Source organism: Falco peregrinus, chromosome 5, assembly GCF_023634155.1.
Source record: "Falco peregrinus isolate bFalPer1 chromosome 5, bFalPer1.pri, whole genome shotgun sequence".
NCBI lineage: Eukaryota > Metazoa > Chordata > Aves > Falconiformes > Falconidae > Falco > Falco peregrinus.
The window spans coordinates 99393502-99419281 of NC_073725.1; the positions used below are offsets into that span (position 1 = coordinate 99393502).

At 47.3% G+C, this 25780-nt stretch overlaps 1 protein-coding gene across 16 annotated transcripts in view; it reads left to right on the forward strand.

Annotated features, from left to right (window-relative positions):
- Positions 1-25780, forward strand: part of CADPS (calcium dependent secretion activator) — a 220801-nt gene that overhangs the window by 73653 nt on the left and 121368 nt on the right. For all 16 annotated transcript variants that reach the window (XM_055804351.1, XM_055804350.1, XM_055804353.1 and 13 more), the window contains exons 4-6: positions 6549-6629; positions 10989-11225; positions 13539-13660. In XM_055804351.1, coding sequence (XP_055660326.1) covers positions 6549-6629; positions 10989-11225; positions 13539-13660 — 440 coding nt within the window. The remainder of the gene's footprint in view (positions 1-6548; positions 6630-10988; positions 11226-13538; positions 13661-25780) is intronic.

Sequence of the window (25780 nt, forward strand, 5' to 3'; positions counted from 1 at the left end):
TCCTGCAGCAGGGCTGATTTTACCGACACAGGAGCAAAATGGTGTGGGCTTTTCTCCAGGAGAGGGGGTTTGTCACCTTTCGGGGTGCTGGAGCCCCGGGGATCTGTGAGGAGCTGGGGCTGACAGGAGAGAAAAAGAAAATTTTGGTGAAGTAATAGGCACAGATTGTAATTCCTTGAATTAAGAGGAATGTTAAGGGAAATTTTACACTGTGCTAGAAATATTCTGCATGGCTATGAGCCTAAAAGACTGATTCGGGGAAGTCTGGCCAGAGGAGAGCTCGCCTTGAGCATCCCTGTTGTATAGTGGCACCAGGAGAGCAGTCTTCCAGGGACATGTGGGGATAGCGCTGCGTTGCAGTCCGGAGAACTGGTGGAGGGGATATGTCCTGCTGGCTCCTTCTGACTCTCCTAAAATCCTCTCAAACTGCATGAGTGATAATTGCTAAATCCATGGCTGGGCTGTGCTGATGCTGCCGGTTTTGCTGACATGGGGAGGTCCATCACACTGTCCTCGCGTCCTCTTCTTCACTTGCATTTCAGATCCCAAGGCAGCCAGTGGTTCATGGGTTGCAATTTGCAGCTCAGAGCATTAGCATGTTGCCTGGGGCATTTGTGACTTACCCTACCGAGGCAGCGTAGCATCCTTCATGTTCCCCATTTAAAAGGGAAGTCAGCATCCCACCTGCGGTCGAGAGAGGGAGCGTTTGGATCCTCCTTTGCTTTCTGCTTCAGAGACGTGGGCACAGGTCGGGGCCCCAAGCACCGGGCTGCCTCCCTCGCTCTGCCCTTTGCTGCTCATAGAGAAGAATATTTACAGTTGGTGGGAAAAGGATGCTACAGAGCAATTCGTGACAGTGGCATGGAGCGTGTCTTAGGGAGCTGTGTGTGGTTCGTTGTGCCACTGTCCTGTCTTGTGTCACTTTATCTCCTAGAACTCTGGTTTTCTGGTAAAAAACCAAGGGCTTCCATGCAATGAGTCACTTTGACAGCCACGTGTTTCTTTCAGCTGGAGCACTCCACACTGCTGATGCCACAAGTTGTGAGTAAACCTGGACTGATAGATTAATAATTAATTGATGGGTGCCTATGAATTTTTCAGTATTTTCTCTCGTTGTGCATCATAAAGCAAAACCACCTTTTATGAGACAAAGATCTCTCCTAAAGCCCTACATCAAAGCTGCAATATTGTCACCCATGTTGTGATCTTGTTCAGCCTTCACATGCAGAATGTTTGCTTTGAAATACTTAAATCAACCATTATGCTGGGCTACAGAGCTCCCAGCATGTCAAAGGATGAGCGCCTTGAAACTCTCTTTGAGGCTTTTGGCACCTATGACTGTGCATGACACAGGTATTTGACTGTGTTAATTATTTTGGGAGGACTTATGCCAGGCTTAGGAAGGGCATGAGTGGGTCACAGCTTTTGTCCTTGTCCTCCACCTGGGGAAACTAATTCACAAAGTGGGATTCTTAGACCCTCCAGCTGCATGGTGATGTGCTGGACACAGAGGCAGAGGAAATTAATGTTTAGACAGATGACAGTACCCGCAGCCAGGGTGGTCCCTGCTCAGTCCACTTTCCAGAAGCAGCCCGTCTGCGCCTGCCTTCGACTGTGCAGGAGGCATCACCCATCCCCGGGTGCTGATGCTGCCATGGGGGAAAACCAGCACAGGCGGTAGCTATGGATTTCAGGGAGATCTGGTCTAAACGCTTTAATATCCAGAAGGCGAAGAGCTAGGTTTGCTTCTGTTCCTGACGCAGCACAAAGCAGGTTGCTGCAGCTCAGTGTTTGCATTACCAGAGCGTTTAACCCGTGGTTTTCCAGAACCCCATTGCAAATGGCTTGTCCTCTGCAGGAGCACGCAGCGTGGGACGGGCTGGACTCACCACCACGGTGTAACTTTTCTCGAAGGGAGGGGAGATACCTTCAGACAGGCCCCAGCTATGGTCAAGGAATGGGGATGTTGTGACGCTTGCTGCCCTTGCTAGGATGCAGGGATTGGCATTTGCAGTGACTGGCAGGGAGGGATGACACTGTTAAATGGTGCCAGCGGTTTCTGGCTGGGGCTGATGGCAGTTACACCGCCAATACCTGTCACATCCATAGCATGTGGTGTACATGCCAGGCTGATCACTGAAGGCTGTGTCTGTGTGTTGCATCCTGTTACTGTAAATACTCGTAGCTTACAACAATGTCATTTCATTATAGACCCTTGTAGCTTACAACAGCATTATTTCCAACAGTGCTGAGCTCAGAGCATGGGCGCAGATCCTACGTCGTGTTTACCTCACCTGTGTCTGTTGGGAGTGTGCCCCATCAACACGTGTTCGGTGGCACGGCTGGATCCACTCTTACTGACTGGCTGAGTGCTGCGTACGGCATGTCACTTCTGCTGCTGGCATTGTCCCCATGCTGGGCAGGTTAGCCCCAGCTACAGTCCTCTCACTGTGGCTGATGTCACACGGGCTGTACCCTGCTCGGTCCCGAGGTAGGTGGGTCAGTCTGCAGTGTTAATCTGAAAAAAAAAAATGCTCTGGGTATAATAAAGAAGGTAAGAGGACAGCCTGCACCCTGCCCACCCCCCCCCCCAGCATCACATTTGGAGCCAGGGCTGCGATTGTAAATAGTTTGGCTTTGAGCTGGGATAAACTAAAAGCTGGAGCTTTAAATATGTAATGCTTTGACTCCAAAACATGGGAATTTAAAGTCTCCCTTAACATTGCTCATCTCCTTGAACTGCCTCCGGTGTTTCCTGGGGTGCATGGATGTGAGCCTGGGCTCCTGGCTTTAAAAACTACAAGGCTCGGGTTGGGCAATAAGTGGGAGGTCTCTGATACACCAGCCAAATAGTTTAGGTGTGGATTTGGTAGGTGCCTATATGCCTATTGCAGATCTTCTGACTTAATTAGGTTGGTTTGTTTGCCTCTGCTTCTGCCTTTCAAAGGTGTAGAGACATTGTCTTCCGTCCCTCTGGGACAGCGTGAGGAAGTCTGACAGTGGTTTCGTTTCAGGGTCGTGGAAGCAAAAGGTTGCTTCTGCAGGCCAGTGGCTGGTTCTTATGGGTGATTAAAACCGTCAAACTCGCATGTTTTTAACCTCTTTCTTTCATTTACTAGTGCCCATTAAAAAGTATTGCTTATTAGCAGTGTATGTGTAAAAAACCCTGTCTTCTGCAAGATTTTTTTTTCTTGCAGTTGAACAATCACCAGGGGTTAGAGCAGGCACGTGCCCTGCAATGCCCTCAGCGGCAGGCTGGCTGTGATGCTGGGCAATTTTGGGTTCCACTCAGAAGCTGATCTACAAATTTTTTTATTTTTATTCTTTTACCTTTAGCAAATGTTACACCGACTTAGATAATCTCTGTGGAGCAAGCAGAGAGAACTAATGTTGTATGCGGGTAGATGTATGAAAACTTCTAATTTACCAGCAGGCACTTGGGTAATGATCAGTTGAGAATTGCAAATTATGTACGTCATATATTTGTGGCATGCTGCTGAAGAAAAGCTCAGTGCATATGACAAATCATATATATACTGAAATTTATAATACTTTTCACATTTAATTGACTGGGAAAACCTTATGATTTATATCTTTGCTTTATTCATAGTACACACATAACATAGTTATAATGCAGAACAAAACTAATTCATTTTTTCTTTGACTTTGTACATCATTTATATATTTGGCTGTCAAGTATTTGAATATGAAGTGAGCATGCATAAGGCAGAGAATAAATAGCTGATTCTCCAGTTAAGAAATTGAGTTTTAATGATATCAGGGTCTGTGTTGCCTTACTGGGATGTTTGGTCTTGCTTAGATAGCATGCTTTACATTTGCCCCTTGCCTTATTTCACAAGCAAAGCATATTTTATGGGCACCAGCATTGCTCTCTTAATGGCCCTATATAGTATTTTGACTGTGTAAAATGTACTGGGCTTGCTTTGACAGCAGCAGGAGCCCTGCCCAGGCTCAGGAGCAGTAAGTGGCTGAGCTGTTGGGCTGCTACTCTTAGTCACAAGAGGTCTGCTTGAACATGCCAGGAGGACACGCAGGGACCGCAGGCAGGGGCTGCCTCATTAGTACTGTTCTGTAGATAACAAGAAGAAAATGTAATGTTGGCTGCAACAGACTGATTGCTTTCCCAAAGCGGTTATTGCCATGGAGCTAACGTGAACAGTCATTGAAAAATACAGCCTGGATTACCTGGCTTGGCATCGCTAATTAACCTTGGGAAGCACGGCCCTGAAAAGCAATACCTTACCCACTTGAGCACAAGCAAGGAGGCTGCCTAGGGTGCTTGTTGCCTCCTAAGAAAAATATTCTACTGCAGCTAGATCTTTCCTTGACACATGGTTTTCCGACACCTGTAGCATCACTGGAAAACATCTGCAAAATCAAGATAGTGGAGAAAGTGTAAGGAGTTTGCTGGCTCATTATCGTACCTCAAAAACAGCTCTTCTCCACAGCAGCATCCTTGATTTCTAAATTCAGCGCATGACTTATTTTGGGTAGTGTGTGATTAACCTCAATTACTGTAGCTCGGGTGGAATTCAAATAATGACCCCTCTTTCAGAGTCGCAAAGAAATGGAAATCTGGCACTGTACATTTCCTACCCTTAATGAAGCAGCTCTGAGAGATGCTTGCACATTGGTGGAGGTTAGTTGTGTGATGCATTTGCTCATGGAGAAATTAATGGGGGCAGCTGATCTGGAAAAGTGTTGGTGGTTCATGACTCTGTACTGGTTTTGGGATCAGGAATATAAACATGAATGCAGCAGGTTATGTGGTACAGCTGGTGTGAATGAAACCTGGGTGGCCACAGCAGAGATAGCTGAAGCTTCAGTGGATTTGGATCATGGTCAGGACACTTTGTAGTTTTCCTGCCTGAATTAAATCAATAATGGTCACTTTCAAAAACTAATCAAAAATATCTTTCCTTCAATCTTAGCCGTAATGAATGTCGGCTCTCTGGAAAATCATTGATGTGAAGCAGTATGCAAATACACACCTGCACGTGTGCAGATCTACGTGAACGTGTGTGAGAGGGGAGATGCAGGATGCGCAGGCAGGTGGCTGAGAAGATGCTGTAGAAAGCAGCATGTCTGGGGGAATGTGGGGTATTTCAGCCCATCCAGGGAGCACAAACAGACAAGCTCATCATTCATCAGGCTGAGAATCGAAACTTTTGCCATCGAAACTTTCCAGACTGCACTGCGCCAGCTGAGCCTTTCTTCTGTCAAGCAGTTTATCTCCAGAGGAGGATAAAACCCAGGGAGGTGGTTAGCACAACCTCAAGCCAACAAATAAAGATAACTTATGTGTAGCAGTCAATGGGAGAGCTGACTTATGGCAGCTTGTGGCGGTCACATTTGCTGGTAGCCAAAAGGGGCCAATACTTTGGAAACAAAGGTGACATTTGGATGGAGAAGCCAGCCCTCCCACCTGAAGTCACGTTTGCTTGAGGAGATGAACCAAAACCCTGAGGTTTTGCACCAGGCTGAGCATGGTTTTCTGCCTTGTGGGTGGAGCACTGCCATGAGCACCCCGATGCTGCACGTTTATGACCCCAAAGGAGTCTAGAGAATGGTTAGAGTCTGGAAAGCAGCTATAAAATTGCCACCTCATTACAGCAGCCATCGACTTCTTTGGGAGCTAGTTTAATGTTGTGCTTTTTGTTGTTCTGTAATTCATGTCCGTGTATTCCCACTAAAAATAACCAACCCGCCTCAAGTCCTACCGACGGGAAACTGCTCGCAGCAGTCACCATGCCTCTTCCACATGTGCTGTAATTGCTTGCTTAACTGGCAGAAACAACATTTTACCCTCAGAAGACATTTCAGGGCCAGGCAGATGCCAAACGCTGAACCACAGGGCTGTGGGCAATGTGTTTAAAAAAAAAAAACAAAAAACAAAAAACAACAAAACTAAAAACCTCTGCTGAAGGCTGCAGGAAAACCGCTTGCATGAATTGGGTGGTAGTACAGGGATGCAGCAATATGGGGGGAAAGGGAAAGAAAATAAGCAAATGCTATTGTTGTGCACTTCTGCTGAGCCACTCTCTTGTCTTTTTCTGGGTGGCAAGCAGGGGCAGGGGGTGTTTGGCTTGGTGATCTGGAGCTGCCATGTGTCCTGCCGCAGCACAGGGGGGCTATGGCTTCCCAAGCACCAGCAAAGTGACAACCTCTGGAGGACACCCCGCTCCTCAGGGGTTGTGATAGTCACCATCATGCCTTGCCGCCAGACTGGCTCACAGGGCAAAGTGGGTGTAAGACCTCAGGGTGAGGATGCTCAGCCCCAGGAGGCAGCTGGGCAGGTATCAAAACAGGGTCTGCACAGTCCTCTGGTCGTGTCTGTCTTGGGATGGCGAACGTTGTGTGTGTTCTTTGTGGGGGGCTTTGTCCCACAGCAGGGCCTGTCACCACTCCCTCTCTGCAGTACTTCACTGATAATGTAATACAGATGGTCAGCCTGAGGAACTGAACTGCTTGTCAAGGTGCTGCCTTGGTTAATTTTTAACCTTGATTTGCCTTTTGTTTTTGTACAGCTGGACAACCCAGATGAGCAAGCAGCACAGATCAGACGCGAGTTAGATGGTCGTCTCCAAATGGCAGAGCAAATTGCCAAGGTAAAAAGAAAGAAAAAAAAGTGTCTTCTGTATTAGTAAGCTCTTCATATAGAAGCACGTAAGTAGTTTGATGCAGCCCCCAGGTCCTGTCCTTCTCTCACAGGTTTCTTCTCCTAGTAATCACCGGTTAAAAATCCGCTGATTTTTAACTACAAACAAAAGTACAGATGAAGCTGTACTTGGAATGTCTGGTTCTTGGAAGGTCTGGTTTCTTGGAATGTCCTGATGGGCTGTGATGTTTTAGGTTCCCACAAAATCCCTTACAAATCTTCAGTGGTGGGAAAGACATTGTCCTGAAGTGCTCCAGCTAGATCTGCAAGTGCATGTCTGAGCCCTCTTTGTCAAAATTCTATGCTAGGCAATAAGGTGGTATGTAAAAAAAGGTATGGTGTGTAAAAAGGAGCCAGAAATTGCCCTAACGGGGTTTGTGCCTTTCGCTGGGCTGCTGGGAGCCACAGTTCCCTGCCCGTCCATAGGTACCTGCTGCCTCAGTAAAGGTACTTCAGATGTGTTGTCCCACACATGTTCACACTTTGCACGAGAGCGGTCAGGCTAGCCTTGGACTGTGCAGACATCCCTGCCATCTGGATCGGCAGGAATGGGACCTCCAAACAGTTTTGATAACGAAGCACTCAGCTAAACTCTGTAGAGACCCTTCCGTAAGGAAACCTCTCCCTAGGAGCAAATCCCACCCTCACACAGTGCAGATTTACGTAGTCTCCAATGGACCGTAGATGGAGAGAAACACTGGATCCTGTTGACATCAGTAGGGGCAAGATTTTATCCTTGCCTTTAATCAAATGCTCTGAGTCACTGATAAAGCCCTAATGGGGCTGAAGTCACTGGGAATGATCTGTCTGGTGATTCTTGATAGTCAGGAAACCATTAGAATGGAAAGGTCTAATCAGACAGACATAGCTCAGGTTAGGGACCTGCCTTTCGGCAGCAGTCCTCCCGGCACTGAGCTGTGCCCAAACTGGAGGGGGGTTATGAGAAAGGTAGTATCAGAGCTGTTTGCAACCACGCTGATACCCCTGGGTGTGAAAAGCAGAGCACGTTAATTTGTGGTCAGGTGTTAGCAAGGATACTGGTAGTGCTTGTGCAGTTGTTCCTCACTAACGCTCCTGTTAAACAGCTACTGCTCTTGCATCTTTGGGGAGGTAGGTTCTTTTTCCCCATTTCACGGATAAAAACAGTGAGGTGGTCAAACGATGGTGCAGCAAACCGACTGCAACTCCTTTGTTCAGCATTTGGCCCTTTGCCATTTTATTGCCAAGAAAACCTACAGAATTTTTTATTTGTGGCAAAATGTGAGCCCCTGTGCGGAGTGCTGCTGCTCCAGTTCTGAGGTGGGTCGCCAGGCACTGGGTGCCAGAATGAGATTGTCTGGCTTTGTTGTTTCAGTTTTCTTTTTATGGCATGTGGGACAACAATATGCATGGTTCAGTAGCAGCCAGTGGAGGCTGCAGCTTCATGAATAATTTTTTGCAAACAAGAATTTGCCATTTCCATTTCTTCCCCAAGGATGCTGAAAACAAACCATGCCACGGCTGGCCCTGTGAGAGACAGTCAGGGGAAAGTCCTCAACACAGCCTGACATTTCCCCGTGCAGGATTCAACCTTCAAAATACAGCTGTGCAGCTTGGAGGGTGGTTCAAAGTAAAAGTGACTTACCTGTGATCCACTTGGCAGGTATTGATATTTAATCTTCGTGTTACTGCTGCAGACCTGTTCTCCAGAATGTCAGATCCCACCAGCAGCTGCCTACAAGAGACCTTTTTCTTTCAGACCCATGAATACCATGTTTTGAAGGAAGCCAAATGACCTTTTGCATCCTTCTCTGTATCCTCTGTTCCGGGCAAAGCTGCTTTCCCTTCAGCATAAGGCAGGTTCACAATTCGGCTCAGTGAAAGGATAGCGTTTCCAGTTTTATCTCCAGTTTGCAGCTTTTAATGCGGATTTTCTGCCCAGGGAGACTTACAGTGTCCGCAAAACCAGCCCTGAGGTGGGAGTCTTGGAGATTCCACGCTAAAGGCAAATTAATGCCTCATTAATAAATTAAGAAATTCACACGAGGACATTTGTACTTCAGTGGCAACAAAGGCCGTGGAGTCTTACCAAGACCTGGGACTGCAGTGTTGCAGAACTGATGGCTCTGCGAGCTCTCGTCCGACCAGTCGTGTGACCTTGAACGAGTCGCTGTGCATGCCAGCCTTCCTGCATCTGGTTACCAGGGCACAGCTCTGGGGCTTTTTGCCTCCTCCTGTGCCCAGGAGAGTGCAGCTCAGCACAGCATCAGTGCCGCATTAGGCAGGGTCCCCCACTGAGCCTGACTCCATCAAAGCACATCAGCCCAGCCTTGGCGCCAGCCAGCTTGAGGATCACGCTCGAAGTCAAGCAGATGTTTTAAAGCTGAACCTGGACAGGCTTTTCACTCTGCGTATTGTACTTTTCCACCAGCTAAATGTGAGCAGCATTACAGCTGAGAGCTTAGTGATGCCAAGGCAGAGGTGTATTTTTCTCTGCAGTAGCAAGTGCTCTGCTGTCCTGTGGTGCCTTTCCTCCCTCCCACACAGTCTCCTGGCCTCGAGGGCAAGGAGCATCACATGTAGGGGCAACTAAATGAGACCTTGTGATGGCACCAGAGCAATATATCCATCTGGGGCTGGACCACCCTGCTCCAGCCCACTAGACTGGTCGTTTTTTGCAGTCTCTTTTTTTCTCCACACTTGTCCCCATTTCTGGTCCTCTCCCTGCTCCAAGTACATGTGGAGGTAACTAACACCCTTTCTTGCTGTTGTCTGCATGTCTTGATTGTGTCTTCTTCCAGACTTTCCCCAGCTGTGTCTCCAGTCTGATGGGTAACTTGGGCCCACACCTGCATCGCTGCATTTCCATTGTCAGACCCAGTCCCCGTTAAATTGTTATGCACCACTTCAAACTTACTGGTTTTAACCTTAGTATGAGAAGTTGCCAGTGGCGCACAGTGAGATGTCTCAGTCCTTGCTGCAGTTCCAAAGAGGTCTGTGGGGGCAGTGCCAAAATTGCAGTCCCTGGATAACAGCAGGGCAAAAAAGCAATAATGTTTGAACATCATTGCTTCAGCAGCAGTTCTCAAAAATCTACAAAACAGTTGTGGTTTTTCTTTTTCCTAGGGGTGGCTTGCAACTTACATAATGCATAGACAATAAACCAGACTGATTAGGTAGTTTATCTTACGCCAGGTCTAATTTACATGAGGGAATTGCTTCCCAAGATTGAGACTGGAAACGAAAGACTATATTTTAACTGCTTGGTGCGAGTGCTGCTGCGAGCTGTGCTGGCAATGGGTAAGCTGTTGAGGACTGCTGCAAAAGCTAGTGCAGTGGAGTACTTTTTCAGCAGCCTGATGACAGTCTTCTAGAAGAAACATGACCTTGTTTTCTTTTCTAGCATACATTTTACGAACTGCTCTTTACAATATTATGAATTGCCACTGAGACACTTTGCACATCAGCATCGAGTTCCCTGGCTGCAGATGCTGCCTTGCTGTCATACACCTTGCAGTCTCTCGTAACCCACTGAGACATGTTCAAACCCTGAGCAGATTCAGGGCATGGGCAGAGTTGTCAGAAGATGTAGGGCTCAGACCAGTGAGCCTAATAGCTGGAGCATAGGCAGCAGTTCAAAGCTGAGATCACACATTGGGGAACATCACATTTTGCTCTCGTTATCACCTTTAGTTTTAATGTTTAAACACCCTGTTTACAAGAAGCAGCACTGGAGGGTCTCACAGTGAAAGGTTGTCTTGTTGGAGGGAGGCACAGGCCTGGCAACTAGTGGAAAGTGTGTTTTACCCCTTCTTCCAGTTGGGACTGTGCATTCCTACCCACACATTGCTGATTTTCCATCCCTGGGCTCCTTTCACACCTAGAAAGCTAATGGAGCAACTGCTCAGAAGTGTTTTAAAAAGAGCTGGCACATTTGGGAGACTGGAAAACCAGTCCCTAACTGTCAGCATCCTTTGAATCATTAGTAAATTGCTGTCAATCATAAAGTTCAGCTGAGATCTGTCCTGAAGTGTTCATAATGATAAATACATATACATGAAGAAGGCCATTTACAGACAGAAAAATCAATGAAATGCAAGTGCATGCAAGAAAAAGTAAAGTTGGAGAAGTACCAAGTAGTAATTCTATGGGAAGCTAACAATAATGTTTTTACATTACACAGGAACAAGCTGTAATTTGTCATCTGGTTTGTGGGAGTTGCCTGCTCGCAAACCTCTCTGCAAATGCTCCTGGGGGATTCTCCCAGTGCAACAAGTGGTTGTTGATTGTCACAGTCATTCGTTCTGTTGTTTTTGTTTCTAAATCCAAGGAGCGCAAGTTTCCGAAGTTTGTGTCCAAGGAAATGGAAAACATGTACATTGAGGAGCTGAAATCGTCCGTCAATCTCCTGATGGCAAACTTAGAGAGCATGCCTGTGTCTAAAGGAGGCTCAGAGTTCAAGCTGCAGAAGCTGAAACGTAGTCACAACACCTCAATAATTGACATGGGAGAAGAAAATGAGAACCAGCTTTCCAAGTCGGACGTCGTGTTGTCGTTCTCACTGGAGGTAAGCTTCACACACATGACAGTGTGCAGAGCTTGTGGGAGTAAAAAATCACAGCAGACAACCTCTGCTCCATTCAAACTTGTTCGGTGGAGAGAGATCAGTAGAAATCATTTTCTGATCTCTGTGAGGCATGGCTCCTCTCTGAGTTACTAGAAGCTTTGCCTGTGGTCAGACACTGTGTCCTTTCTGGTGTCTTACCATCTTGTCAGAACAAACTGTGTGAGACAAACTGCCTGGCGTTTCCTGGTGATATATATCCAGTGGTTCAGAAATCTGCACCATTAACTGACCGCTTCGTGCAGCTTGTTACTGAGTGTAGCCCAGTAACCCCGAGCCTGTATTCTCCCCAAAACTGGTACAATAATCCAACACTATGAATGTCAGTATGTTTAATTATTGCCAGTTAGAGGTGCCACTGTATTTTATTGCAAGCCTTGCTTCCTTTTCGGAGAATTGTTAAAACTTGCTGGGGTTTGAATGCACCCAACAGATTGACTTGCAGTTTGTGTGGAAATACTGTGCTTTTCTGGCTTGCTCTTTGCTTTGTGTTGAGCACTGACTTTCTGCTCGGCGCTCTGTTGAGCAGTTTGCCTGTACAGCCCAGGGGAAGGCAGGGTGCTGCGGGGACCCGCTGTTACCTCCGACACAGGCTGTCTCAGTCCTGGAAGCAGTGTTGCTGCACTAGCTGTTTTCAGCCAACTTAATTGTTCTGTGCAAACATATTTGCGGTCTAGGCAAGACATTTACTCCGAGGAGTCATCAGCACACCCGTACAGAATTATTGTTGTCTGCCAGTGAGTGGGTTTATGTTACATTGTCGTAACAACTACCAGGATGGGGTCAAAAATGTAGGATGAAGAAAAATCAGAAAATTCTATTTTTGTGTAGATCCTTGTTTATTTCTCTCCTAAGGGGTCTCTTGTTATATATATCATGCCAGTGCAAAACTTAGCAATGTTGGTTGTCCAGTCAGAGTTTAACTTATTAGATGTCTAAAACCATCTTTATAATATTCAGTTCAGTCTTATTTAAAAGTAAGACTGTGAACCCAGAGATGGTGCCTTCAACCGCAGCATCAAATAAAGCCTGACTTCTAAGCATTCCTGTACAGAGGAGCAGAGAACTATCACAAAACAGTAGACCTCTCTGTTGCAAAAGCCTGTGCAGTGTGTATAGCCATGCATAAGGGGACTCGCCCTTACAGTGGGATGTCTCAAATGCTTTGCTCCAGCTGAACCCCATCTGGCAGAAGCAGAAGCTCAGTGAAGCACTGACTTCAGGAGCTGGCAGATCTATGCACTACTCGGTGCACGAAACTCTCGCTGCAAGAGAGCTTTTCCCAAAAATGTGTGCTCATCAGGGGGTTGTGGAGCTCTGGATGCCAGGGAAGGGATCCTGAATGCAAGGACAGGTTAGAAGGACATGAGGAGAGGAATTTTAAACCCCTGTGTACATACTTCATAGATAGCTGTAATAAAACATGAACACATGTAAAATAAAACATGAGCTCCCGCAGTGTTTCTTGTAGAAATGTTTAAAGTATGTGGTTTATAGGTTTAATCAGCTTTAAGAAAAAAAATAAAAGGGGTAATGACCTGCAAGAAACTTTCATGGTGACTTCTTAATAAGATTTCTTCTAAGAAAGATGGAGAAAGACTTTTTACCAGGGCTTGTAGTGACAGGACAAGGGGCAACAGTTTTAAACTGAAAGAAGGTAGATATAGATTGAATATAAGGGAGAAAATGTTTACAATGAGGGTGGTGAGGCGCTGGCACAGGCTGCCCAGAGCAGCTGTGGGTGCCCCATCCCTGGCAGCGTCCAAGGCCAGGTTGGGTGGGCCTCTAAGCAACTGGGTCTGGTGGAAGGTGTCCCTGCCCACAGCAGGGAGTTTAGACTAGATGGTCTTCAAAGGTCAAACCCAAACTAGTCTATGATTGATCTTGAAAATGGGCTTTTGGTACAAGCTGAGTAGCTGTGTGCTTTTCTTCTGGATTTTGCATATTAAGGCACTTTTAGGTGGGGCAGGACCATGTCTGTGAGGCCCATCTGCTGAAGCTTGATATAGCCCTGGGTACCCAAGGGTTTCAACAAGCCTCCATACAGACCTCACTGGCTGCCATGGTCCCCACTCAGCCTGGGCAGTGCCACCATCCCCGCCTGCTGGCCACCACCACCGTCCCTGCCCACTGGCCACCATGAACATTCGGCAGCATGTGGAGGACCCCAGCGCTGGCTGACCCCATGGGTTCAGCAGCCAGAGCGAGGTCTGAAGGAGACTGCTCCTCTTACGCTCCTCTTCCTTTAACCTGCAGGTTGTCATCATGGAGGTGCAGGGTCTGAAGTCGCTGGCCCCCAACCGTATTGTGTACTGCACCATGGAAGTTGAAGGTGGAGAGAAACTGCAGACTGACCAGGCTGAAGCCTCAAAGCCAACGTAAGTTTTGCTTTGCTTTTTGCTCTCTCTGCCGTGCTCTCCTTTGCCCCATCTCTGCACTGCTGAGTCGCTGCGAATAGTTCCACCTCCTGCATGGTGAGGCCAGAGGGAACTCTGAGAAACAGAGGAGAAGCATGGCCTTCCACATATGCAGAGCATCGTCCTGCAACTAAGAATGGCACATAAGCCCTGCTTGAGGGGGAAAAAAAAAAAAATTGTTAATGACAGGCTTAACATCTCTTGTAGCCACAGGGACATATATTTGTGCCTATACGTAAGTACTTCGCTAAATAGGGATAAAGTTAAGCATGTGCTTAGATAAATACTTGTCTAAGTGTCCATCTGAACTGGTGCCATCAGGTGTAGGTATATAATCTTGCCCTCACTGTCAGGATTTCAACGGTCCTATGAGAAAGGGAAACAGCTGGCAGGGATAGACTCTGGCAGCCACAGCCAGAGGTGGGAGAGAGGAGCTGGGGAAAGCCCCAGGTCACTCAGTTGAAGCTTTATCTGAGGCCACTTTTCCCTGGTCCAGGTCAAGGGCAGAGTCTTGTTCTGTCCTCTTTGACCTGATCCCCAAATCCCCAGCCTTGGCCCCATGCTTGGCTTTTTTGTCTTACCCAGATGTTGTTACAAGCCTTCTAGTAGTGACTGATCATTCTTAATTTGGAAGGAGAAAATGATGAATGGCTTATTTCATTTCCAATTTGTGGGATTAGTTAAATTGAAACACTATGCATATGGATATGAAGAAGTTTTCCCCTGGTTCACCACAGAGATTTCACACTTAAATGAAATTTTCAGTGCGCGCCCTCACAGTGGAGAATTGCCAAGGTGGTATGAAGCCTCCTCCAGCAGTGGGGAAGAGTGCAGGAGGGGCTGCTGTTGAGATATTCCCTCTCTGTTCCCATGTCCCATTCCCTCCCCGTGACCAATCTCCAGCAGTGTTTCACCAGGTGCTTCCCAAGCTGGTGGAAGGAAAGCCAAAACCACCCGGCTGTGTTGCATGCGGGTGCACGAGCACTGCAGGCAACCAGTGTGAGAGCAGCTGATGGAGGCAGGAGAGCAGAGCCAAAGGCAGGCTGCCTTCCCTCAGCGCTTGTCCTCCCATGGGGGCACAAAAACTGCTGATGCCTTGTGCCCTGTGCTGTGCCGGAGGAGTAGGAATCTGCAGTAAGCAGTTTAAAAACAATATTCCCAATCAGGGAAAGTGCTGCAGCCTGGCTTACTTTTCAAAATGCTTTAAAATCTGCTTCGGAGAAGGAAGTAGGAGAGCTGTGCTTGGAAGGAAATTTCCATAAGAACCTGCAATTGTCACTATTTTAGGTATTTTTACTGCTTCAGTGGTGAAACTTGGGCGCTATTTAGGGGAAATTACTACTACCATACTGAAAAGCACACTTCTGCTGGGTTACGTGTGCTGGTTTAGCTTGGTCTGTTCATCCCACTTTTGCTCAAAGGGTCTGTCCTTCCTTATGCAAGCCTTCTTGCTGTCAGCCATAGGACCATTTGTACAAGTGTTGTTTTGAAAATAAGGGCTGCAGGAGTGAGCTCTTTAATTGAGTGGGTCTTTTTATCATAATGAAATGTACAGTGTCTGGGCATGAAGCCATCAGCCCTCAGGAAAATGCAGCCGATGCTGAATGCTGTGGCGTGATACGAGTTATGCAAGTCCATCACGCTCATCCTCTCCCTTCACTGGCTTCCCATAGAGGTGTGAGTCAGTCTTGAAGTCTTCTGGGCTGCTCCAGCACTTGGGCTAAAACCTATGGAAATGCCTTAGGAGGGTGTATTCCTTGTGGGTCCTGGGACTTTTTGTTTCCAAAACTAAAGATGACCCGAGCCAAGTCTCTAGAGTAGCATTCCACAGAAACCAGAGACCATCACAAAAAGCTTGTCCTTTTTTCCTCTCTACATTAGAAGTGCTCCTTTCACCCTTCTTCCCCCCCCAGACACAGAAAACCAAAGCCCTAAGAAAGAAATTTATTGCACTTAGTTTCTCCTCTTCAGAAGAGAGGGAAAGAGAAAATGAACTAGATGTGACATGTTTGTCATGTTGCTTAATACAAGACTTGAAGGCCCTCAGGTACCCTGGTGATGGGGCAGTGATAGAAACAGCTTACAGAAGTCTTTGGTGCATTTTTGAGCTATGCTGCCTTGCAGACAAAAGATTTGTGGTCAGCCAAAACGCCTTCTGGAGTGTCTCTTTAGATGCCAGTGTCACTTTCACTAAGGTCATTCACACTGTGCTTGCTTGTGTGTTTTTTTATCATAAGCAAAACACTTATTGATAAAGGAGCTAGATCAGCAAAAGCATGCTGGAGTGCTCTCCAGGGGGGCTCGCTCCCCAGCATCCCAGGCTTTGTGTGCTTCAGCAGGGGATGCTGCCTGGCCTGGGGGTGAGGAGCACGCTGCAGGGATTTTGAGCCTCAGCACTATGAAAGTGTGAATACTGCAGCAGGTTACCCCTGTACGTCTCAAAACTTCCATATCTCAGAGGCTCAAAAAATGCAGGTGAAGTGTCTGTACTCAGACCATGTGGTGAATACAGTTCTGGAAGCAGGCAGCATTTTCCCAGATTAAACTGTAAGTCTTCAAGCTGTTTGAAATTCAGTGTTGCCATCATTTGGAGGCTCTACAGGGTACAAAATAATAAATTTATCATGAACATTAGGAGGACAAATTACATTTGAACAGTAAGATTCACTGGAAGACTTCCCTTTTTTATCATAGCCCTGAGTCCTGGCTGGAGAGTGTCACGGGGCCACACAACCTTGTAGGACATCATTGTACCTGTATTCTCATTCTGTATTCTCACCTGTCCTTGAAATGCCAGCCCTCAGCTAAAATACCCAAGTCACAGCGTATCGGTGGCAGTGGTGGCTTTTCAGCTCAGTGCCATGTCAGGCGTGCTAACCTGGGCTACGCACCCTTAATGGAAAAAGGCAATTTCCTAGCCAGGGAAGGGTTTCCAGAAGCACTGGTCTAGGTCTGAGAGAGATGCACCTTTCATCTTCCCTAGCGCAAAACCAGCAGGTTTTGAGAATAAGGTGTTTGAAAGCATCTTCGTGACTTTGGAGCTTGAATCCTGTCTGTAGATCTTGAAAGAGGCAAGGTAGCAGCAGGGTTAGCAGCTACACGTACCAAGTGATCAGATGAATCGTGTGCAAGGAGTGTGGCTCTTGGGACAGCGGTCAAAACTGCTATTCTATTTCTTCTCAGGCTCCTTGCTGGATTCCTGACATTTTAAGCCCAATCCCTTCATGTGAGGATTATCTGCCTGAGTGCGGGTGCAGGGGATGGCACAGTACTAGAGAAAGCCAGACCTGAAATAGCAAGGGTTATTTCAGATCAGGCTTGCAGTGTATTATTAGTAGTGCTTTTAATAAGTTGTGTAAGAAAAAGCCTTTGTATTATGCTTGAACCCGCAGATGCCTCTACAAAATATCCCAAATCCCAATATGAGCAGGATTTTACTGCTTTTTGTACTGGAACTGTATTCTTGCAGATCATAGAGGGGTTTATACCCCTCCTTCCCTGCATGTTGGCCTGATGTCTGCCGTCTGCAAGGCACAGGGGGGTGAGGTGGCTCCGCACATCTCCAGTACTGCCCTTCCAGGAGCTATATTGGCACAGCCCGAGAACAGCGTTGCCGAGGGGCCTGGAAATAGCATAAAGTGTCCAGCCACAGCACCCCTGCCCTATGGTCTCTGAAGAGGCTCCTGGATGTATTTAAACAGTGACCTTGTTGTGCTTGTAACAGTGCCCGTGGGCTGTACCAGTGTTTCATCATCTTATCATATCACCTGTCTCTGACATGAGCAGAACAAAAGAAAACAAGGGACCCAAACAATGGCAAAGTCCTACATGCCTTGCGAGTAAATGCCGTATATTCACCTGGATGTCTTTCAGCACGCAAATAAGTTTCGTTCTCTGGCTCACAGCAGTGAAAATCAAGCGTATCTGCTCTGAGCTCAGCTGAACCGATTGGTTCAAGAGCTGTAAGTACCTGATGGGGGAAGAAGCTGGCCAGCCTCTCAGGGCACTTTGGCACAGTGAAGAAGGGATGGAGGTGTGGGCTGCTCCTCTGACTCTGGAAGTGTCTGCATTTGGAGGTTATATATCTCCCTGTGCAAAGCAGCCTCTTCAGCTCTGGTGCCAGAGTTGTGCAGTAGCTCACAGTATTAGAGGTGAGAATGGAGCTTGTTATTTTTGAAGGAGAAGATCTCTCTTTATTGCCTGTTTTTTTTCTATGCGTTTTCTTCGGCATGTGCTGTAGGGCAGTGCCAGAGAGGACACTCGGTGGGTCTCATCTGACTCCATGTCACTTCTTATGTTGTTTGTTGTGACCAAGAGCTTGGGCCTCATGCCCTCTCCACAAATTCACTCTTGATGAAGTAATGTCTTTGGTAAACTTTTAAACCCCTCCATCTCTGATCCCTTAGCCAACACACTCGGGGACAGGGGTGCCCAGTTTTATCTTTGTGCTCGCTCCTGATGCTGCTGCCTGATTTGCTTTCAAGGAGCTCTGACAGCTCAGCTGCTTCTCTCTGCTGCATCAGGCTGCCCTTGTTTGGATCCCTACACCAAACTGCCAAGCTTATCACTCCACTAGAGTCTTCATTTCAGATTGGTGTGCTGCATCCATCAGAGCCCTCTTCCTGACCATGAAAAGGGACAGGAACTCCACAGCATCCTTCCTCAGCGCCTTTCAGTCACCATCTCTTTCTGGGAGATGGGCACTGAGCAGCAAAGGGAGAAGCCCTGCGTGAAGGGCATCTGGCAAGCAGGGATGCCCTCTCTCTCTTGGCAGAAGGGGAAAATCTGGTATTTTCGTTCAAGAATACCCTGCCTGAGGCCCTGGAGTTTGGAGTGATGCTCAGCAGCTTTGCAGAGTAGGAGCATGATAAGAGTGCTTTGTTGCAGTCAGTGTTTTGCTGCCACGGTTAGTTGGGAGCTGCTGTGAACACTTCCCGGTGGTAAAATGAGAAAGGCTTTTGAGATGTATAAATTACAAATAAATATTCCATATCCTGTAGAACTAATTTAACTCTGCCAAACTAAAGGGGTTTATACTGATGTGTGTGAGAGCAGAGTTTAGCCTATAATTCATGTTGTGTATCCCTCAGTACAGCTGTTGGTGCCATGCCTGGTAGGTCTCTTCCAGATGTGTGCGGTCTGCAGCCCAGGAGGCTGCCCACTGCTCTCAGCAGTGCTGCCCTGGCTGCTGTGACAGCCCTGCCAGGCGGGAGAATCGGCTGCCTTAGACTCCCTGGCATCACTTGGGTGCCCCGAGCCCATGCTACGCTCCAGAGATGTTGCTGTCTCTCAGAGGCAAAGCACAGGCAGAAGACCTTGCGTGGCTACACGGTTTTAAGCAGTCGTTCATGTTTAGGTTTCACGCCTAGCTAAGCCCTGTGTAGGCAAAATTCATGATGCTGGCTTAAAAACAAAGAAAGGAAATGTTAGGGGATAGATGGATTTTTTGCCTCTCTTTAATCTCCTCCCACTTCTAGTTGGCTCAGCGTTAAATATAAGCTATCTTAATTACCCAGACTGATTGGCTTGCCTTTCCAGTTACATGATTTCGTTTCACAGCTGTGCAGATGTTTACAGCTCTTTCTCCTTAGAAAACCTCCAGGAGCCTTATGAACGTGTCAAAAGTGGATGACAGCCCTGGGTATGGCTGACATCAGCCACAGTCACTTCTGAGATACAGCCCTTGTGGCTGGGGTGAGGGTCTGAGCGGAGGGTCAGTCTGCCCCCAGGCAGCTGTTGGGGAAATGTCTTCCAGGAGAGATCTTCAGCTTTGCTCTCTGCGAGCACGGTGCAGATGCTCTGAGCCCGTGGTGCTGCCAGGCTCAGAGGTGGCAATGCAGGGACAGGCATTTCAGAGGAGTTGCTTTCAGCCCCTCTGTCTAGGCCTGAAGGGTGCAAAGTGATGTCCAAATCCCCGACACAAGATTTCTTCACTTACAGCTATTTTAGCACGTTTAGGAGCCAGTTTTCTGATGAGACTGTTCATAGCCTTGCGCCTGCAGAGCTCCGCTGCGAGTTCAGTCTGACCTGCTCTTCAAACCCCCTTTTGTGCGTGTGATAATAGTTCCATCATGCTCCTGAGATTTATGCTATGACATTCCCATTTTTGAAAGTGGAGGCTGTGGACAAGTCATTAAGCACAGCAAAAAATGCACTAAAAAGTTATTACCCAGGTGCAACCACGTGATCTACTATGGGATGTCTTCACGCAAGTGGATTAGTTGCCTTTTTAATTAGGAATTCAGAACTGCTTCTGATGCCTCCTCGTAGCTGCTCTGCAGGAGCGGTTCTTACACAGCTCAGCTGCTGCCTGGGGACCATGGCATGACAAAAAGTCTGCTTTAGATTAAGCAGCTGAGTTTTTCCCCCAGAACAAAGGCAATGCCCCACAGGGATTCCCTTACCCGAGTATCACTCAGACAGCCGCAGTGGCAGTGGCGTGGTGCAGCCTCCTGGGCAGCAGTGCAATAGCCTGCTGGGAATGCAGATGGTGATCCCGGGTACGGTCCTGCTCCCCGAGGTCTCATGTGCAGTCCCTCCTCTCTCCTCGTACTGCAAATGTTGCACCAGATACTGTGATGAACAATAATGAAGGCTTGTTTCTATAGACTTACCTCTTGTAGCTGGATTGTGTGGTTTCAAGTAAGCACAAGCTCTGGCTCTGTTTTCCCTGATCTTTGGAGTGTACGTAGCATCGCTTTTGCACGGATTCTCTGGTGTCTAGTAAGGGTTGAGCTCATACACCTTCTCTTTTGCAGATGAATGTCTCTTTTCTTGCCAGCTGTCTAATTTTTCGAGTGTTTCTATGCACTTGGGAATTATGTATTCTTGTGATAGCACATACATTCAAATTTAAGTATTCCAGAAGGTGTGATGATGCCCAAGGCGATTTTCAGCGACACCCGTCTGCTTAATCACTCCTATGCATGCACCCTTAAGATGGGATAGTAAAGACCAAAAGGACATTGAAATGAGATTGGGATTCAGTGATCTGAAATAGTGCTGAAATAAGAAGACTGCAAAACAGAAGTCCTGGGATACATTCAGTCTTCTTGTTTAATGCTTGTGGTTGGTGTTTTAAAAAAAAATTAAGCCATGCTTTAGTGCAAGTTCTGTATGTCGCTTGCTGAGGGAAAGGCGGGGGATGAGACATGTGAAAAGTGCCCAGTTGTTGGTTTATTTATTAAATGCTGTGTACAAGTAGTGCATGTTATTATTTAATGAGGGGTACTGCTATTGCTGTTGCAAAGCAGCGCAGGGAGATAGAGAGCATGCTTTAAAGAATTGGTACTGTGCCTACTCCTGCTTCGACAGAGCTCTGGAAGAGGGATTGGTTTAACGGAAAGGCCAACCTTGACAGTGATTTCTTAACATTTTAGTTGTCCTTTCTGTGAAATGAAGGTAGAGGGGCCTGTTGCCTTTGTGAATGCACTAGGTGTCCCAATGAACAGCAGCACTATGTGTGAAAGTACTTAAAGGGAGCTATGTACTGTTATCGCTACGTGGGCAAAGAGGACAAGGCATGCTCGTGGAGAGAGGAGCTTGTGAGCATGGCTGGAGTGCAGAGATACTTGGCAACATTTTCTTGAACCCCTTCCAGAGCAACTCCAAAGTGTTTCAGATTGAAAAAATCCACGAATGGCAGGACACAGCTCACAGGAGTATCTTGCCCAGCTCACCGATCTTTCAGACCTTTGCCAAAAGGCCTTGTAGTCAAATAAAGCTGAGAGCATCTGCAGCAACTCCCACTCCGTGGCTTGGAGGAGGTGAGAAGGGGGATTCCAGCAGCTAGGCACAGCCATTGCACCTGCAGGTTCCGTCAGGATGTGGGAAGAGGGCTCACCAGCCCCTGATGGTTGCTGAAGGAGAGATGAAGTCCTTGCAAGTCAGGGCTTGCTGAGCCCTGCAGTCACTGGCAGGTCGGAGACACAAAATGTATGTCTAGGGATGGATCTCCCACTGGAATGAAGGCGATGGTGTTAGCCTATTTGCTGTGTTTTTTCTCAGCGGCTGTGTGTCCCTAAGCCAGTGGCTGGCTCAGTCCTTACTTTGGGTTTCCTATCCATGAAACTAGGGCAATGCTTCTGTTTCACAGAGGAAAAAATGCTTGTGACCAAGATGGCTGGGTGAGCATCATCTGCTGGAAGCACCCACTCATCCCCACTGACCCAGGAGATGCCAGGAAGACTTTGGTTCTAGCCGTTAGAAGTTAGGCGTGATGAACCGCTTACCATTCCAAGTGTCTGGCTGGACCTGGGCGTCCTGTCCTGGATCCTGGCTTAGAAGAAGATAAGACAGCAAAAGTGTGAGTGGTGGTACAACAAGAGTGTCTCACACCCTTTGTTCCTCTCTCTAGCTCATTTTGGAAGCTCATTTGTGCTATTTTCCACTCTGTTTACATTTAGGAAATACTTCATTGCTTTCCTCTGCTGAATTTTATAAAGGAGGGTCTCGGCTATGCTGGCACAAAAGCAGTAACCTGTATTTTTAGGCAGAGGATTTGTCTCCTTTTCCATGGTCTGTGCTTGTGAGACGCTGAGTTTCTATAAAGCTGGCAGTGCATGACCTTAGTAAGTCTAAATGATAACCAGGCCTTAATAGCTGCAGTCCTTCGCAGTTGTGTTTTCTTCCAGGGTGATAACGTTTGCTAGAAGTAGTTAACCATGTCTGAATTAAATAATTGTTCTGTGAAATGAACAGTTTTGTGGCTGGTTCAGTGGAGCATCTTTGGCCAGAGGAAACTTTGATCAGCCTGTGCGTGGCATTGCAGTCACCTTACCCCAGAAGTGGCAACAACCGCAGGTAGTAAATGCCCACAGACCCATTCAATGAACGAAACTAACCTAACTTGTGCTGTATTCAAAGCAGATACACTGATGAAGCACATACAGGAGGCAGCCCATATAAAAGCAGCTATTCTTTCAGTCCAGGCCTCCCAGTAAAAGGTTGCTGGGCTTCCATTTCCATTTCCTCCTGAGCTTTTCACCTCTAATTGTAATATCATGGTATTAAGGGAGAGCACAGGGCATTTGATGAGTAGTCGTCATTTAAATCATGCTAAGTAATCATGCTACTTATTTTCCCTGTTAATCCCCCGAAGATTGTGGTGAATAGCATTGCCCTAAATCCTCACCCCCGCCAGCTGCGGGATTGCTGCAGTGACATCCCTGCCCAGCCCGGTGCAGCAGGCTGGGAGCAGCGTGTGGTCCTGAGCGAAGGAGGTGAGGCTGGGCTGGGTGCAGGCATGGCAGAGGGACATCTCTGGGGCTGGAATGCCATCTCGTGGCCGTAAATAGCTATTATGTGAATAAATCCGGCTCCCATCCCTTCTTACTTCCCCATAATACTTCCCCTGTCTGTCAGCTACGATCAGGAAAATAGAAATCAAGCTCTGCATTTTCTGTATAGCAAAGAGCATCCTTTTTTGGGTTCCTAAAGCTGTGCTGTCGGCCTCAGCAGCTCCTCTTGGCTGCAGTGCCCTGGCAGCCGAGTGACACGGTGCTGGCACGGAAACGGGGTCTGCAGGGACTGTGTGTGAGCCACAAGCAGATCAAGAGCAGACCTTCACAGGCTTTGCTTTGCTGCAGCCTCCGTCAGCTTTACCCTATTCCTTCTGCACCTTGCATGCTCAGTCGCAGATGTGATGCTCTCCTAGACATATTTCTCTCTCAGCCGGCAGTCGTAGTGTTGCCGTAGCCAGTTTGAGGATGTGGGAGTTGCAGCTCCTGGAGGGAGAGATGGTGCCTTTTATCAGCTGTCTGGTACTGCCGGCTGCATGATGTTAAGCAAGATGGTGTCTGCGTGCACAACACTTACATTGTGTCTCAGAGCTATAGGAACAAAAAATGGACAGTCCATGAAATGCTGGCAGTTGGAAGACATCGTTAGCTGCTGCCGGGAGCAGCCCAGTCCTTAGGGACATGCTGTTTCTGCTCACCTTTTGGATAACAACATAGTGCTTTCTGCAGTGGTGTTTTTCGCTAAATGAACACCCTTTTTGTAAGCAAAAGAATTACTAATGGTGCTTTATTTTTAGCAGAGTGAGCGTTAACATGCTCAGCAGGAATTAGGACATCCCAGGAAACTGGACTCACTCACAGAGCCCTTGGGTTACCCCATCAGAGCAGACGTCAGAGCTCTGTGCAGACATGGCCTCACTCAGTGTTGTGCAGCTCCAGGGGATGGCAGGTACAGCCACCGCTGCCGGCCAGTGTGCGCTGGCTTGTCAGCCACCTGCAACAGTAGCTGCATCAGTGAAAGCAGGTTTTTAGCATCATTAAAAAGTCTGTGCAGGAAAGTCTAGGAGGAACGAAATCTGTTTGTGCTGTCACTCCCACTTCAGCTCAGCTTTTTCCGAGGGGATGGGACTGAAAGGCTGTTCTGTCAGCAGAAAGGAAAGAGAGGAAACAAATGTGAACAAAAATAGGCTACATTGTCAATCTGTGTCTGATGACTTTGGTTATCCTGTTCTGAAGGTGAGTAAACACACTGAACTTTTACCGTGGGAGGAATCCCAGAGGAGGCTCAGCAGCTCTCGGGAATCAAGCTGTGTCACAGATGCAAACCGTTCTCAACCCGTTTCCACAGGCAGAGTGGAGAGGTACCTTTCTTAGCACCTGAATCGTATTTCCCAGTCCAGGACATTTTTGCATGAGAAGAAACATAGAAGGTTCTCTGCATCTATGTATATTCTTTGAGAATTCAGTTTCAGATCTTCTTTGTGCACCTGCAGCAGTCACCTCCAGCACCCCTCTTTAGCAGTGGAGCTTTTAGGGCAGCCTTCATTTCATCGGCTTGCTGCCTGTGAATTGGGATGAGGCAGTTTAAGGCTTAACTCCACTGACTATTAATTAGATCTCTCCTTATTACAGTAGCAAGAGCCCTAGGCAGGTGACATGGGCACGTGTACATGGTAGTACAGTCCCCTAGATTTTTGTTTTTTTGCAGTTGTGATCGGTGTCGTGTCTCGGCATTCTCTCCTGATAGCTAAAGATCAAACCATTTCCTCAGAGTTATAGTTCCATTTAAGACCCTCTGTGGCATGTGAAATCCAAACTCAGTCCCACAAAACCCACTGAATAGATTAAATGACTTGCTGTTTTGCTGGTGGGAGGAACCGACACCTCCTGTACTTCATCCACAGCGTGACGCATGCTCTGAACACTGCAGAGCAGGCAGCACTGCTTGCTTTGTTTGGTGTCTTTACCCAGCATCTTCTTTTGTTTCTGACTAAATATTTTTTTTATCTTTCAGTAACGCTATCTCTTAAAATGGTGTATCACCCAATGGGTTATGTTTATTAGAAGAACTCAGCTGACCTCAGTCGAGGTTTGTAGTCCTACTATAGTAAGTTGCAAACCAGTTTATAACTGTCCTCAACCCAGCATCCCCAGACTGGCTGTGGTTTATGGCATTCTTCCACTGAAACAAAGTTGTATGTGGAGCTGCACCCCACAGGTCTCCAGCTGCGTGACCCAGCCTGTGGGTTTTCGTGGAGAGCCTACAAAAAAAGCCTGAATTCTTCTGTTGTCTTTTGGTTTTTTCAAATCCCAAAGACACAAACCAAAAATCTATTACCCATTGCCATTACCCGTAAGAGCTGCAAAAATTACATATTTTCCCGAAGGCTTTGGGATGCCCTACTTTGTGTTACAGCGTTATGACCCATCTGGTGCAGGTGTGAGCATGTGCCTCCACCATGCATCACAGACACATCCGTGCTGTTGCATCCCCTGCCAGTTCAGTTCCTCACCAACACTGCTCCCAAAGAGGAGCAAGCTGTCTGCCCTCCCAATGCCTGCTTCTGAAGGGCTCGGCACATGGGCAGCACGGTCTCATTTATGTCATTCCTAGAAGTTCACAATTACCCATTTCTGAAAATGAAATGAACATTTTCATCCTGGTGGAATTAATGCCATCCCTGTGTCAGGTTTTGCTGTTGAGCTCAGTAAGTCTGTGTGCACTCCATTATAATGAACTGCAGCCTCGGAGTACAGGCAAGGGAAGTTCAGAAAGATCACCGATAACCGTAATCTTGGTTGTCAACCTCTATGTCATGTTTTTGAGTCGTTGGTAGATGTA